Source organism: Nothoprocta perdicaria, unplaced genomic scaffold (assembly GCF_003342845.1).
Source record: "Nothoprocta perdicaria isolate Ctin4 unplaced genomic scaffold, notPer1 scaffold_5, whole genome shotgun sequence".
NCBI lineage: Eukaryota > Metazoa > Chordata > Aves > Tinamiformes > Tinamidae > Nothoprocta > Nothoprocta perdicaria.
In genome coordinates, this window is record NW_020455754.1 from 9867557 (window position 1) to 9884696 (window position 17140).

General features: G+C 42.7%; 1 protein-coding gene across 2 annotated transcripts in view; it reads right to left on the reverse strand.

The window, feature by feature from the left end:
- SPOCK1 (SPARC (osteonectin), cwcv and kazal like domains proteoglycan 1) overlaps nt 1-17140 on the reverse strand; it is a 246313-nt gene that overhangs the window by 44047 nt on the left and 185126 nt on the right. For both annotated transcript variants that reach the window (XM_026047477.1, XM_026047476.1), the window contains one exon: nt 10807-10921. In XM_026047477.1, the coding sequence (XP_025903262.1) occupies nt 10807-10921 (115 nt within the window). The remainder of the gene's footprint in view (nt 1-10806; nt 10922-17140) is intronic.

Genomic DNA, 17140 nt, shown 5'->3' on the forward strand with positions numbered 1-17140 from the left:
TCTATCACGAGGGATCACCGAGGCCCTCGTAACTGCAAGTCCCTACCTGAAACACCTGTGACACCACGTTGCTTTACCCAGTTTTCATTTTTCCCGTTGACAGGGACTGTCTGATAAGTGAAAACTTGCTGTTCCCGACCGTCCTCGCAATTTAGGCAATAAGAGAAGCTCTGCCTGTCGTCTGCGGCTGATAACACCGAGGTCCCCGCTGCCATTGTAAACAAATTGAGAAAATAGCACAAGATGATACGAAAAAATTACCTTCCGACAAGCGAGATGGAGCCAAGACCATAATTTATTAAATCCAAGAGCATAGTGATTTCACTCTGAAGGGAAGCAATTTTATAAACAAAACAAAACTGGTTTTCTGTACACGCACCTACGTGAATGGCCGCAGATTCTTCTCCACTTGGTGGAACAGAATATTAGAAAATTGTAATTAAACCGAAGTGGGAAAATTGCCACAAGGTTTAAAGAGGAGGCTCAGCCATAAGCCCAGGCAATTTCTATGCTTATTAGAAGTTTATTTAGAAGCTGTTAGGAATCTGATAAAAGCAAGTTTGAACATTTGCAGAGGATGCGACCATCCATGCGAGTCCCATGGGCTCATCCCCAGAGCGGCTGGACTCCACGAGTGGGAATTTTGAGCGATTAGCTCCAGGCTTTGGAAGTCGAGCCCTTATCTCCGAAATTATCTCAGAAATGAGGAGATACATGTATGGTTTAACACAGAAGTCAGAAACAAGCCTGGCTGGTGGCCAGGAAGCTGCTCCAATATTAACCTTCATTCCTTACGTTACAGGATATTTTAGTGTGTGTTTTCTCTGTGGATGATGGATCCTTGTCTAATGGAAAGGGACCTGAGCCAAATCATCGAGATTTTAATAGCTCACAAAAGCAGACCTCACTTCTCATTCTAGCCCATCTCTAAAGACAGGTGCCCATGTTAGCAGAAAAAAACAATTTTTTTTTTGATTTACACACAGTCTGTTAAACCAAATGACAAACCCTGCAATTCCGAGGAGGAAAACAGAGGTACAGACCTCCCTGCTGGGACCTGAGAGATGTCAGTACATAACCTATATGCTTGGGACGAGGTGGTGGTATCTCATTTACCATTTCCCTTCTTTTGCATTAACAAACCAAACAGGCCATGAGAAACCAAAGAACACAGGACTAATTTGACCCAGTGATGTGAAGTAACAAACTACCTGGAACAATCACACAGGCTCTATTTCATATTACTTTATACCACTGTAGACTTGGAGTCCTACCAAAGGCAACAGGGTCAATAGCACTGATAGTGTTTTTCCAGACGTATATTGCAACAACGAAAAACAGAATTTAGGCCTGAAGATACTGAAAGAAATAAGTACCAAACTCAGAAAAAGATGCATCTGAAATTTTAGAAGTCTTACTTTCTCCTTGTATTCAAAAGGCTTCTTTTAATTCTAATTTTTTTTCTCCTCACACTAGGGGAGTTTCGGCTTAACGCAGCAGTGATAAGCACCATAATTTATTTCACTGTCAGGTTTCCGGAGATTTAGTCAAACTTGTCCTGTATTAAATATTTGTGAAACATCACCAAACTGCAGAAATCAATATCTACAAAAAAAAAAAAAAAAAAAAAAAAAAAAAAAAAAACCACCCTCTATGCATCCATTCTTATTTATTTGTTTGTGTTTTATGACGAGTGCAGTTTTAGTGCTCTAATTATCATTATCAGCACAAATGCACCTGCTGCTTCCTGCCACTGTTCCTATTAACGCAACGCGCCACTTCAGTAGCTTTCTGTTGGCAACCCCAAATCAAATTACTCCTCGTCGGAAAATTATTGCTGCTCGCTGCTGCTGAGTGTTTACTGGGCCTGTCATTTTCCAACCTTTTCTTTGTGGTTAAAGCAAAAAAAAAAAAAAAAAACAAAAAAACACCCAAACACTATGTTTAATGCGTGTTTGTGAAGCTCTGGTTGTCGCCAAGCCAAGTCTGGCCTTAGGTGGGTGCACTGGGTGACCATAGGATCCGTCAGGGGCTGCTGGTGACACCCTGAGCCCCACTAAGCCAAATCTCCCCAGTTTCAAGGGGAGATGGTGCTGGGGTGACCCAAGCCTGCCTGCTCATCTGGAGTGTGCACCGAGCGCGTCAGGGCTCAGCCAAGGGGACAGCAACACGGTGGCCCCAGCAGACATCACATTTTTTTTTTTTTTTTTTTTTTTTTTTTTTTTCTGGATGTTGTTTTTCCCTCTGTGTCCCCAAAGGATCTTCTCCCAGAGCTTTGCTCTGCTCCAGCCGAGCATCTACAATGATTTCTTGTTATTAAGGGCTTGCCTCATACAGCGAGCTGCTAAGGATGCAGCATGGCCTTAAAAACGCTCTTTTAAGAGATGTCGGGAGGCTTTGCAAACCCTCCTGCCTGAAATCTAATTACCCGCGGCACGGTTATTTTTATGCTGTTCCTGTCTCCGGCAGCGGGCCGGGATTAGTCTTTATCTGGTGATGATGAGGAGCGTCGCCGCTCCTGTCCCGGCGCAACCCGGGGCGGGTGCCCCGGCTCACCCGTGCCTGGCTTTGCGCAAAGCCCGCGGCCGCGAAGCCGAGCCCAGCGCTCTCCTCCTCTTCCTCCTCGCTCCTGCCCTGCTGCTCACACCTGCTGCAGCTTGATGCAACCCAAGGAAGCTCTTGGAAAGATCACGCTGCTCAAGTGACAATGAGCCCGTGGAAGGTGGCATTCCCAGCTGGACATCCCTCTGGGGTGTGCTACGATCCAAGCCTTGGTGCCCATCTTCCAAACCTTGGGGCCTGATGAAAACGCAGAGGGATGCCTCAGAGAGGACAATGCTGTCCCTGTTTCACGTTCATGTCAAAGCAGGATTCAGGTATATATCTGATAGCCTGGGGGAAGTAATGGTTAAAAGCAAAAATATGGTTTTGTATGGGGAAATTGAAATTATCACCTGGTGGCGAGGAACATTTGGGTATCAGAGGTTCACGCCTGAATTTATTCTTCAAAACTAACAAAGCTTTTGGGGCTGGTGATTTTGCTGCACAACACAGCTCTGGCAGCAAACGCAGCAGTTTGCAGAAAATGTATTTGATTTCTACTGTAAGACAAGGCCTGTAGCTATTTACCGAGCACAAGTATCCCTCAAATTAGTCATGGGACCACATCCACCAAAGCCAGGGGACCTCCTCAGTCAAGCAGAAATTCCCAAGTACAAGTTACAAGTTTTTGCAGGGATAAGATTCAATTGACAGCACAAGTTGAATCCTAAATCAATAATTAAATCTTTTTTTATTTCTTTCTATTTTCAGTTACTGAAGAGAGCAAAGAAACCTGCATATTCAGCTACCACCTCAGGAAAAAGTGTAACTTTTCAAAAAATTACAGGGAATTAATTCATAAATCTAGAAAAATGCACTGGTTGAAAATAATAGTTTTATTTCAGCTTTAAATCTAACCACATCTAGTGCATTTTTTTCCACTTTTCTTTTCCCAATATGACTAACACTCTATGTTCATGAATGACTATGTTCTGCATTCTTCCTTCTCCTTCCAAGGAATCCAGATATCAAACTCTATTTTTTTTTTTCAAAAGAAGGCATATCAAAAACTGCATAAAGGGAGGGAAGATGATTAGATAAACTCTTGGCAGTCACTTATGCGAGACCTATGAGAGCCAGAGAACCTTTGCACCTCTAGGTAAGAATAGCAGCTAACAGCAGGACAGGATGGGGCAATACTTGGCACGTGGGGATGCAATTTGCCTTCCCATTCTACCTTTTCCTTGCTTTCCTGCAAATATCACAAGATTTTTTTTGAAGTCATCTGGCCCGTGAGTTGATCTAGATAATTGAAGGGAATTTTTGTGTCTTCTGGAAAGTGCCACATTTTTAAGGTGTTGGAGCTATTTATGACAAGACCTCACAAGGTCTGTCCTAACTTGCTAACATTAACCTAGAAGATTTAGCAAGTGTTTCTCTCTCCAAGGGTATTTTTTTTTTGACCACCAGCAACTGCTCTGCATGATGACTTGTTTGTACATCATGGAAATTCATCTGCTTCTGAAATGCAGCAAAGTCATTAATAATATTTGGCATGTTTTGGGGGTTAAATTACACTGACTGCAAAAGCATTTCAGTGAATTTGGAGGGGAGTGGTAGCTACTACTGAACACTTCATTACATGTAACTAGCCTAGAAATCAATGCAAAGAAGATGCCTGATTTGATGGGAATGTAAGTGATGTAATTTCAGATTCACCTAAATAGCAGTGATATCTATTGCTTGGTTAAAAATCCAAACAGCTTTTGAATTGCTCCGTTTAAAATGCTTTAGGCTGATTGCATTTTCAAAATGAACATTTCAAAACTGCATTTTCAAAGAGTCGGGTCTAGGGGCCTCTCAACCAAATCGGAGTTTCTGAGGTCTCTTTTGCACTGTTAAGAAACATCAACCCTTCTCCTGTTGCACCTTCCTTATGATTGCCAGCAGCCATTGAGGATGGACACGCTACTCAAAATTACAAACACAACTTTAAAATGCTTTGTTGCTGCAAACATCTATAGTAAAGCCTTTTTTGTGACTGCTGATGCTTTCAAGTTATTTATGTGGGACTACTTGCTGCTCTGGCTTGCTCTGGAGTTTAATATAAGGGAAAGCAGAAATGAGTTCAAAGTACAAGTCTGTAAATGAAAAGCAGATTTTGTATTTTAGTGCGGTTGCAGCTCCAGCACAATGTTGTGTCCTCAGTGGATGATACAATAGGTCAAAGACTCAATAAAACCTACCATGAGATTTGTGAGCTTAGATTTTTACAAATTGGACTCTCTTTTCCTTGCCTTGGAAGCATATTCCCAAAGCACATCCATTATAATGTATAGCATGAGCGTCAACAAAAGCACTGGGCTAACTGAGATGGGGAAGATTCTGGCCTGGAAAAACAGCCTCAGTAATCCTGCCCTTTGCTGCAGGCCGGGAAGGAGCACGTTAGTGCTGCAGCACCCACTGCTCGGGCTCGGCAATCCTGTCTCTGCTCCGCAGGCACATTCCTCCTCCGCTAGGGAAGGCTGCCTCTCGAGATAAAAGGGTTATTTTAACTTTTGAAATTCCCTGTAAACAAAAATTTTAAATCTTTTTGATTTACCATTCCTCGAGTTTGAGACTCAGGCAGTTCTTTAAAAATCAACCTCAAAATTTGCTGTTGGAAAAGATCTTTTCTCAAAGCTAAAGCCACAAAGGGAAAAATCTCTGGCGTTACTAAATCAAACCCAGGAACTAATTTCAACTCAGCCACATTTGTGACTCATACTTCATCATCATAAACTTTAAAGTGATGCACTCTGCAGTCATGAAAACTTGCAAATAGCAATTTTAAGCTGAAATATTTGCCGAAAGTGGATTTCAAAGGAAAGAGTTCATACCAAGACCTGAAATTCCTTTAGCTGCCAGTCACGCAGCCACAAGATGTATTTCAATTCATTTGGGAAAGACGACTATGATTTTTGTGAATAAACTTCCCACACTAAGTGCTCCTTTTCAAGGAGAACGGAGCATTAGCCCTTCTCATCCATTTCATCCCACTGTAGCATGGTAAATGCTACAGCTCAGATCCTAAAATATTCCCTTTTACAAGGGTACAAGGCAGGTTCTAGACCAAGCCGGTCCAGAGCTATTCCTCTAAGTTACAAATATTCCCTTGGGGATCTAACCAACAGTCAGTATAACTGAATATATTTTCTTCTGCTTTCCATGCACCTAACCCTTGCCTTATCAAGATAACAGCATTCCCTTATAAGCTGCCTCGGACATTTCTGCTAGGTCATTAAGGCACAAGTGCTGCCACTGGAAATCCATGTTTCCCAAGAGCTGCCGCAATTCCTGCCCGATGGTGATTTTCTACAGGGATGTGCTGCACACTCGGCTGCAAATCTCTCCCCTTGCCAGTAGGTTTGCAGGAACCTGGCCGGGTTCTTTTGGCTTCCAGGGAGGTCTAGTGACTCCGGCTGGTGCCAGCTGGAGCAGGGATTTAAGATAATTGATGCTGCAGGATTTGAAGGAAGTACATGAAAGCCACCAGACAGCATTTTGCACCTTAAATAACTGCCTATGTAAACATAGGTGCCACTAAAAAAGTTATCAGTTATCAGTACCAGTCCAGCACTCTTTTGCTGAAGTTGCATCTTGATTCGTTTTATAGCTTGGATAACATGGTGCACATGCTCCAGAGGGGCAGCCAAGCTCAGCGTGTGATATGGTTGATCCAGAAGCCAGTGGCTTTCCTGGAAGCACGTTCTAAAGCTGCGGTACTGCTGTGAATAATGAAGGTGATCTCGTGTTTTGATAAACCAAAGGAATCTAAACGGGCCTCAAAAAGCGAGGCACATTAATGCTTGTCTTCCAGTAGTATCACAGCAGAATCCTGTTTTCTACTTCTCACACAACTGAACTAAATTCATTTAAAAAAATGAAGAATACACTCCTGCCACCTCACCAGATTTACCTATACAGTGCAGAGCGATGCTGTTGCCATTTGCCTTCCAAGATAACCATTCTGGAGTGGTTTTCTCTCACTAGATTGTATGTCATTTTATTAGCTCTTCCATAACACCAGCCACCACTACACAAGGAATTCCACATTTTCCCACCATTATTAGTCTTGATTTTCAACATCTCTGCAGAGTTGTTTTCGATGGAGCACAGGGGAGAGGGAGGCAACACAGCTCAGGCAATTGCTGCCTTTGAGCACATACATTGGGACGGTTTTTCTTTGATGCTGCTGCCAATTCCATTCACAGGCATATAAAAAAAAAAGGTCATGACATTTAGAATAACAGTGCTCTGGAAATTAAATGTGCCTTTACATTTTTAATTTCTGAAAGTAATTTATCATAGAATATTTGAATATGATTGAACGAGTGGGTAAAGATTAATGCAAACTGCCTTCAAATTGGAAGTTCGCAGGCACATATATTTAACCTTGTTGTATAATAGGCATAAAAGAGTTTATGCATTTCCATTCTGCTGGAAGCATGCACACTGTAATTCTGCTTAGTATTTTTCCACTGACATGTCTATATGAGGCACGTGGCTTAGCTCTCTATCATTTTCTACTTAAGATTATGCTGTACTTGAATGGCTTTCACAAACTTGGCATCTAAACAAGAAGTAGAAAGTCTCTCCAGCCTACACGCCCTTCTATATCAATTTTATTGTATTATCAATCAACGTATTGATTTTTTTATACCAATTCAGCATCATCAATGGTACCAAGGAACTACATGACAGAAATAAAAGTTTTTAGGTTAGGACTAGAGAAGACACTAGAACACCAAGTAACCAAAATGCCAGTCAGAAGCTCCAAACTCAGAGATCCAGAGGTCTGAAGAAGGGGAGACCACCCTAGTGATGCTGTGACCGGGGGGGCTTCGCGGCCTTGCACTTGCCCCATGCACATCAACTAAGACAACATGGGGAGATTCTTTCTGCAAAACCAGGCAACACCACTTGCTGAGCAAAGAGGGGAACCTGCATGAAAGACACACTAGTTAAGAGTTTTCCTATGGCCAGCACCTGGAATTTACAGTTCTCACAAAAACCTGGCTACCATCCAGAGTGTAAAGGGCAGACTGATGGCACAGAAATATTCGGTTTGAGACTCCCTTGTGCTCCACAGGCAGCTGAGGAGATAGAGTTTGAAGAGAGAAGCCTGAATAAGTAAGCTTATGGAAGTCCTAATTGCTATTACTGGCAAGTTCAGACATCAGGAGGAAAAATTCAGATAAATTGGGTTAGAACAAGCCTTCTTTATCGATTATTTGAGTCTCAACAGGAAAATCTTTTGTGGGCACTTATCTAATGAAGTCCATGGAGGTTTGCCCACTGACACAGCGGTTCAATTTGCCTCCCTAGATTTATGTGGCCAGATACCGTTTTGCTTGCTGAACACACAGCAAAGACCTACGAACTGCTTGGCTGCAGATTAACCAAGCAAGCATCTAAAGAGGACACAGGGCTTTTTTGTGTATGTAAACTTTCATGTTCACCTGTACACCTGCACCAGCATGTTGCCTAGGATGCTATAAAGCAGGCTCAGGAGCAGTTTCTTTGCTCACAATCAATGCAGGAGACACCTAGTATAATATTTTGACAAATTCAATACACACTTGTTGGATATTTCCCTTATGTCCTGGGTGACTGGGCTCCTTCCAGAGGGCAGGAGCAACGTTGCAGAGCACCCACTTCATGCTATGATGAAGATGGCAAACTTGAGGCTGTCATTTAATGGCCTTTTCTCGCTGCAAGTCTCCAGTGCAGTGGCATGAGTCCTGTTAACTCAAGGCTGGTCGCAGGAGAAAGCATTGAGGGAAACTGCTCTGCACATTGCCCCATCCATTAAATTAATGCTTTCTTGGCTCGAATTTCGAGCCAGGCAAAACAAGAGCCTGGTCTTCAGAATACACATACCCTGTCAAATTGCGTTTATCAAGATAAGGGTTATTAGAATCTTTTTTTTCTTGTGTGAATGAAATTGTAAGCTTAAAATGTCACTGAGGATTTATTAATCTGATACTCCTTCTGATAAGGGCAACAAAGAGGGCATAATGGCAGCAGCTTATGAGAAGAAAAGTATATGTTTGTGCCTGACTGCAAGAGAGAGAAAATATGAATAAGGCAATTTATCAGTAAGTATTTTGTAACCAAAAGATTCAAACCACATAAAGCAATATTAAAGTTATATATTGATTTCAGAGCCTTGCCATCTAAAATGCTTCATCTAAGTTTGATAGCTATGCAGAAAAATGCCTGATTTGCACAAGACGGAATAAACCTGCGTTTTCAAAATGTAGGTTGTTGAATCACTCTTTGTTCCAGAAAGCACATGAATCATTATAGCTTATTCACGATACTAAGCTTATCCTAGCGTATTGGAGGAGTTTTGGTAAATAAAACCCAAGGCAAAAACGTGAGCGTTACACAGTGCAGCTCCAGTTAAGTTGCCCTAATTTTAGAGGACAAACCTCCCAGCCTCTGGAAAAGCAAGAACTTCTTATGACTTCAATGGGAGTTTTATATGAGCGTGTGTAACAAGGAAAGGCAAAAGGCAAGGCAGGAAGCAAGGCAGGGATGAAAGGCAGGGATGAAAAGCACGGAAGAATTTGCTCTACTCAAAACACTGTTAAGGAAAGTATTTGTTTACCTATTTGCATGTAATCTATAGACAACGATCTTCAGACTAATCCTTCAAAGGTTTAAGGCATGCACTTAACCTCAAAAAGACTGATTGATCATTTGCTTAAATTTAAGTATATACTTAAGGGTTTTGTAGGACCAAAGAGAAATCTGCCCTGAGCACAAGCCTGGTAGGTGCTGCCCTGGGAGGCTCTGCTGGTGACCTTTGCTGGTCCATGCATGTTGTCCCTCTGCCTGCACTCCAAAAACCTTCATGTGAAACCTGGTGACATCCTGCTAGAGGCATCGCCACCAGCAGCTTCACCAGTGATGTTCAACTATATGTTATATACACACACATATAAATACACATACATACTGTTTCTGTCTTTATTGTTGTTGGGATGTAAAACCTGCGAGAGGTTCTCAATGTTTCTGGGTCAAGCAGGCAGCTGCCAAAGCTTCATCCTTTCTGCATTCCAAGTGTAGGCACACAGGGCAAACAAACACATTTCACCGCCCAACGTGACACAGCAAACGCTGCGTAAATCACCACGTTGGCCTCGCGAGCTATTGGTAGAGACAGGAGGCCAGGAGCTGACAGTGATTGAACTCTATTAGCACTGCTCTTTGGGGGGAGGAGACAACACTATATTTAGGAGGCTAATATTCACCTTGTCACAGGTGCTCCCACCAGCACATCTGCACTGATTTTAAGAAACTAGTCACAAGCAACATTTCTTCTCAGTTCCAAAGGGCTTTGCCCGTAACAGGGCTGAAGCTCCTTCACAACACCCGCCTGTGGCACCTCTTCTGCTTTTGCTGCTGTTTTGCTCTTAGTCAATCCATTTTGCAAGAACGGAGTCCCTCTGCATGTGGTCACACCGAGACAGTTTGCGGTCGCTGATGTGGGAGAGAGCTGAGGGAGGGAATCAGCTCGCTAGGTTTACAGACCTGGATACAGCATCTCAAAGGAGCTGCAAGCTGAAACAGCCATAGGGGATGAGACGCTAATCTGCCGTTTTAGATAGCCTCATTATTTAGATAGCATCATTTATGGTGAGCTTGTTGTCACACAGTAACACTTGCACCCTCAGTCAAATAATTTTACATATAAATACAGACACACACATATATATAGCTAATACTTAACTTGTAATGCTAATAATGGTACCAAGAATGATAATACAGTTCAGAAGTAATGTGTTTGTGAGCGTGTGCCCATGCACATCTAAGGAGCTTTTTGTATGATATACAGGAAAACCCATTTGGCTACTGATACACATATATATTCATTGAGAGGGACTATCTTTACAAAGTAATGATGTCTCAAGCAGATTTTCTCTTTTCTGTCTTCTTTTATAAGGCTTCAATATTTTTATTCAAAATACTTTCAGTCAAAGAGATAAATCATAAGCCTCTCTATGAGGAGTCTCTCTATCGAGCGGGTGCTACTTTGCTGCAGGTGTTAACGTCTGAAGGCACCACATGGTAGCTGTACCATAGCTCATAATACGATTTTCCTGAAAAAATGTGTCACTAAATTGCCTTGGAAAGAATAATCTTCTGTAAGGTTTTCTTAGAACAAAGCAGGAGCCACTCAGACAATTAAAACATGTCATTAACAGGTCAACTCACCAGCCTTCTCCGTCTTGTGCTTTGGATTTTCAGGTGCCGGGAGGCAGGGGCAGGGCCCTTCGCACCGGGCTGTGAGAGCTTTGCCGGAGGTACATGCGTGAAACTCCAACTTGCACTGCAATCAGAAAAAGGCAGGAATGGGTTTTGCATTTGGGCAGGATAAAAAAAAAAAAAAAAAAAAAAAGCAGCAGCTGTGGATTAAATGAGAAATTGCATTTAGTAACAATGGCATTGGACAGATTGCAAAAGCTCGGTCTCTATTGAAAATGCTGTTGTTTTTATTATCACAGATAACAATAAAAGCTACTTCCTATGCAGTGTTTGGCACTGGAACTTTTATACATCTCCCATAAAGTGCATTATTGTTATCCTCTGCTTACAGACATGGGATTTGCAGAAATAATTCCTTCCAGGTCACCTGAGTGACTAGCAGCAAAGTTGGGAGTCCTCCTGGATGCTGGCACCGTGTGCTCCTCCCTGAGCTGCACCACCACGTTTCACCCTTGAATGCTAGAAAAATCTCACCATTTACAGCTTGTTTCATGGTTGACATCACTGCAGGTTCATAGGCCTGGTCTTTTGAGGAGCTGGAAGCTCTCAGCACAGGGGATTTACAGCCCCTCCTGCCAGTCACCACGCACGCATCACTGGGGCCAGCGGGACACGTGCAGGTTTGGACAATCCACCAGAATTAGCATTGCAAAAGTGCTCTAGGTAAAAAGCCCTGGTTTACACCATACTGACTATTCAGAGCCACTGCTGTTTCCCCAGGCTGCAGGCAGCACAGACTACACGAATACACTCAGAAAATGGAGAAAAAAAATACCCTAAAGGAGCAAACATGTGCAGGAGGGTCTCTTTGCTGACTACTAATGAGCTGCACTCATTACTATTTTTCTCCCTTGTTGAGTACTGGTTTTACCAGACCAGGGTCAGAGACTTTTAATAAAAGGCTGAGCTTTGCCCGAACTCTTCCTTACAGCGACTGCCTCCTGCCATGCAACCTGAAAATGCTGTAAAGACCTTTTAAAAGTGCTGGGTTTTGTTATATATTATTGTTTTCCACTTAAAAGGAGGTCAGCGTGTGTACACAATGCAACGTGGCGTGGTTTGGACCGTGTGAACATCTTTAGGGGTGCAAGAAGGTGCAGTGCAAGAGCAGCAGGTCACCCAGCGTGGACACGTGGCACCTGTGGCTGGTAGAGCGACGGCCGCCGAGCAAAATCCCAGCCACAGCTCCTGTTATTTGGGTACAGGGGATGCTGAGAGCACAGAACAGGATGTTGTTACAGAAAAAACGCCTCCTGCTTTGAAAATGCAGCAACTACCTTGGCTTTGCCCCTGTTTATTTTTGTTAAAAGGGTTCATCTTCACCCAGGCTTTAATCTAGCAGCAGGAGACTGCGCTATTATCCTGTGCCTCCATCCTCCTTTGTCAACGTTATCTCCTGGGCATTCTGAACTCCACTGTACCCTAAGGACTTCATATGCCTCTGCCTTTCCCATTTGGATAAGGCATGGACCCACAGAAGCACGGGCTGATGCTTGGCTTGTGCTGTGCTCGCTTCTTGCGAGGCTGGAGGGAATATAAGTGCTTCTTTTTCATCTGTGCACTACAGAACACACCAGCAACCACATCAGAAGGAAAGGGGCAGCAGCCAAGAACCCTCTCCAGCAAAAGGAAACTCCTTTTACTGCCCGCTCTGATAGTGGGGATGCTGCCGAGAGCTCACCCATAAATCTTCTCCCTGCAGCTGGAGTTGACAATTTAATTCCTTACACAACATCAATTAGTTGCATGCTTTATTATGCATAATAAGCATAAATTATGTATCTAAGCATTAGCAATTATACTTCCAAACCACCTTTAAGATGGTAAGGCCCATTTCCACACCATTACTGCGTGTCGCGAAGAAAGAGCTTTGTACAGAAGAAGAGCAAGGCAACGTTTTCCCCAGCTTTCTTGATGATTGCTAAAAATTACTACCAAAAAGCTAAAATAAAGCAAAAAAAGAAGAAAGAACAGAATCAACACAATCAACAACTGATTAAAAAGATCAGTTTTTATGATCTGAACGCACAGGGTAAGAATGAAAGTTGCTTTTTTGCCACCTCCCTGGTGTTTGAAGTGTCTTTGTTTTCTATGAACCCCAAGGCCCACATAAACATCTCCAAGGAATTTCACTGCAAATCAAAAAAAATCAGCTCTGGTATTTGTTGCTAAATGTATATGGAGATCAATAAAATATATGAGGGGAGAAATGGCTGAACATATTCATGGAAAATTCATAAATTAATTTATTCAACTAAGATGTGGGAAATTATTGCAGAGTGTTTTGGCTAAAGTGGTCCCTGGAGAATCCATTGCTTGGCTAATGATATTCTCTTTATTGTTAGTGCATTGACAGCAATGTGTCTTGCATAAATTCGAGAGAGGAAGCAAATAGCTGCGTAAAAAATTATTCCCAGCTATTTTATTCCTATTGGTCCCAGCACGTGATCCCTGCTAGACGAGAACCTAGATGTTTTGTAAGGATGGAATAAACTAGCGTCTCTCTGCTCAGTAGAGCCTGCAGCCCCAAGCAGAGCCTTATGAAGAGCTCTGCATCCTGACACGAGGACCTCGAGTCCTCGCTTGACATGGTAGAGCTGTGCTGCTAAAGGAGACTGTAACCTCCAGCCTCTACCTGCTTCTGCGGTTGAAATTGGAATTAGCAAGGAGGGAAGAGCGCTAAGCATAATTTTTTAGCGGAAGTGGGAAGGAACTAGCAGGCAAAACATATGATGCAAGATTACTCGCCATGAGATCTTTATCAAAAAAAGGGCTCAAGGTTAGAATAGAAGGTAAATTTTATGGTATGCTAATTAAAATGTAAATTAAAGCACTGAGATATTACCTCTTATTAACAGCAGTGGCCTTAAAGCCCTAGTGCTCAAAGGTGCTTTTGCCTGGAGCTGCACTGGGCCTCCCTCAGTGCCCTGCCCAAGACTCCTGCATGGCTACAGGGCTCATTTTTGGGGCAGTTTGCTTTATGGTGCAGCTTTTCCCACTCACAATATGTTCCTTCTAAACTTCAGATATAAACAACAAAAGCTCATTATTTTCCACCTTATCTTCCTACCTGCCGCAGGCAAAGCTAAAATTTCCTGAAATTACGGCGTACATATTTCCAATCCAGAGCTTCTTTATATCAGTATTTTTCTCTTACCTATCTGCCTTAGCACATAATTAGACTCCACTGGAGTCCAGGCTCCCGCTTGCGAGGGACTGCTTGTTTACATGCTTTAAAGCACTGTTTGCCATTACTTCCTTAGCTGGGACTCCTACCAGTATTTTCTTCATAAGCTTCTGATTCCAGTTTTCATCAGATGGAAAACAATACTACGACTGGAGCACTGTGACTCAGGCCCAAAGTTTTTTTCCCTCCGCCTTTCCTTATTACTTGGCACAATAAAAATGGGCTCAGTATCTTGATATTAAAGAGAAATTTCCAATGATGCCCTCCCACTGCAGCAGTCTCCTAGTGCCAAGAAGGAAGAGCCTCAGGTATCCAGACACCAATATTAAATATTGATTTACTTTGTGCATCTGCACAAAGTAACACCCCAACCAACTACCAACTCCTAAGGACCTGGAAAGAGAAAACTTTCATCTTCCAGGAGGGGTGAGGAGATCATAGCTTCCCCCTCAAATAACTCAAGCACCTAGTTCTGCAGTTCTGGGAACTTTGGCCAAGTAGCTCATTGTCCTAGCAGAAATTCATGTGCTTTTTTGAGCATCTGGGGCCCAGCAGGTCTGCAACTTGACCGAGAAGAGTCAAAGCTGGTTTCTTGTGCGTGAACATGAGTGCCGAAGCACTCTGCTGATGCACATCTGTGCATCCCAGGGTGTCTCAGGCCTGGCAGATGGGCACCAGGGCTGCCCCAGGCACATGGGGGTTTCTCGCCTAGGTTGGCACTAGCTCAGTGACTCCTACAGCATAATCCATTGCACGGCATAATCATGTGCTACGCAGGGTAATCCTCACATGAACCATCTTTGGAGATGCTAATTCTCCAGGCAGAAATATTTGCAATATCAGAATCCAAATGCAACTATAGCCAGCAATGCTGGCTTCTTTTAAAACAACAATTGCATCTTATAGTTCACATTTTATATTCATTTACAGAAAGAACAGTCAAATGCATTTCCTGATGGGAAATGTCTACTTTTCCTCCTATGGAATTTACAGAATAGCAAGCTGCACACTGGAGATTTTACTTTCCAATCCACTAATCCACCATGTCCTTAGATGCACACATTAAACTCACTTTCCTATCACATTTTTTTTTAATTTCTGTACTTATGTTGCTTTTTCATCTGCATTTTTTTCTTTATTGTAACTCTTTATAATCGCAAGTTGAGAGTTCATAGCTAATACTGTTATTCAAAGGGAAAAGAAGTTACTTAAGATGGTTTAATGGAACAAAGCTATCAGTCCAAACATAAAGAAAAACACAGGATAACAATTGGAGATTTGGCACAATCGATGCTCCCTGAAATGTATTGCCATGTAATTGAGATGCATTTGCATTCTGTAGCCATTTACCGACCACAAGAGAAGGATGATTTGTCATTTTTACTCGCTTCAAATTACTGAAGGCAATTTAATTTCTCTCATGGAGACAACGCATCAGATAACGTGAACATAATCAAGAGGTAACGATCTGTGGCTCCGCGCACATCCAGACACTCCAGTCACCAGCTACACAACATCCTACATGTGGTGGAGGGAAGGCAATGCACGACATTCAGATACCCAAGCACAGGGGCTCTGCCCAAGCAATCACACCTTAAACAGAGCAATAGGAGCTCTATTAGTCTGGATGACAAGATGAGACAATGCTCCATCTACTCAGTCTCAAATCCATGTGCCCACACATAGGAAAAAAAGCAGCATCTGGTGACAGACAAGAAGGGCTGGGATGTTCTCTCCAGGTTTTTGTGCCATTAGTATTATTGTAATATTTTAGTAGCCATTTCATAGCCAACTACTCCCATCAATCAGTAATTCCAATGTCACGTGTCATCTGCAGAGTTGCCCTATGAGAACCAGAGCACAAGAGCTTGAAGCAAGGAATTAAGTATTGGCATTAGGTGAGGATTTGACACTTCTGTTTTGTATTTGCACCTGTTTTAGGGTGTCGGATGCATCTAGCAGTGCGCCATGAAGGATGAGATTTGGATGAATGTAGTTTGAGATTATTCTAGATGCATGTTTTAACATCTCCAAAATAGATGTTTTTACAAATCAAAGCTGAAGAAATTTGCTGCTACGTCTGCAGTGCTTTCTCCACTACCTGTTCATTCTCCAGCAACCTCACTACAAATAGTAAGGTAACAGTTAAAGAAGCAGATAATATTCAGTTTCATGCTTCCCAGAGGTTGCATCCTAAAATCCTTGGGTAGACTGAGAAGTACCTGCAAACATCTCAGAACCCACATGGACAAGAATCAGAAAATAGGGGAGAGCAAGGGAGAGTTGTGGGTCAGGCTCTATGCTGCTCTTTCTGCTTCTGAGCTTGTGCATCCTTTGCTAGCAAGCATAATTATAAAAACTCTCCTGTTCTTAACTTGTGTATTTTGGCTTGTAGGATGAGTGAAAACACCGAGGATAGAGATACAGATGCAGCGGGAAGACTAGCTGGCTTGTTTCACATCCTAAGCAGTGTACTGTGAGCAGCTCAAGTGCATATATCTTTATTGCAAGCCTCAGTAAATTCCTTGCAATACCACAGCACGCTCATCATGGGGCTTCACGTCCAGAAGTGCCTGTGCAAAAGTGGAAATGTGAGTTTTTCCAGCGTGCGTGGCTAGTTTCCAAATGAAAGTCATCCCCGCTTACCCAGACCTTCTATCTTTCCCCACGAGAGCTAAAGGTCAGTCTGGGTTTCTCCGTTTCCTGCTACTAAATTCCACCAGGTCAATCCTCTTCTCCACAATACCCGAGTTATCCTCTCGCTTTCCAGGAAAATCTGTCAGGTTAATTAGTTCACAAGAGGTTTGCTCTGGCTTCAGCAAAGCCAGGCTTCACGTGTCCCTAACAGGCTTCCTTCCTGGCTATTAATGCAGGAAGAGCATGACACCAAGCCAACTTCCAGATCTCACAGAAACTTTCCAGGACAGGACACTTTTGCTTGTTGTTTATATACGGAGGAAATCTGAGCTTTAATAGCAATATAAAATAAACAGCATTCTGCAGTGCCATTTCTCCAGCTGCTTGCAGAGCAGCAAAATTTAAGTGCTAAAAAATGCCAGTCTATTTTTTAATTGACTCCTCAGAATTTATTTGGTA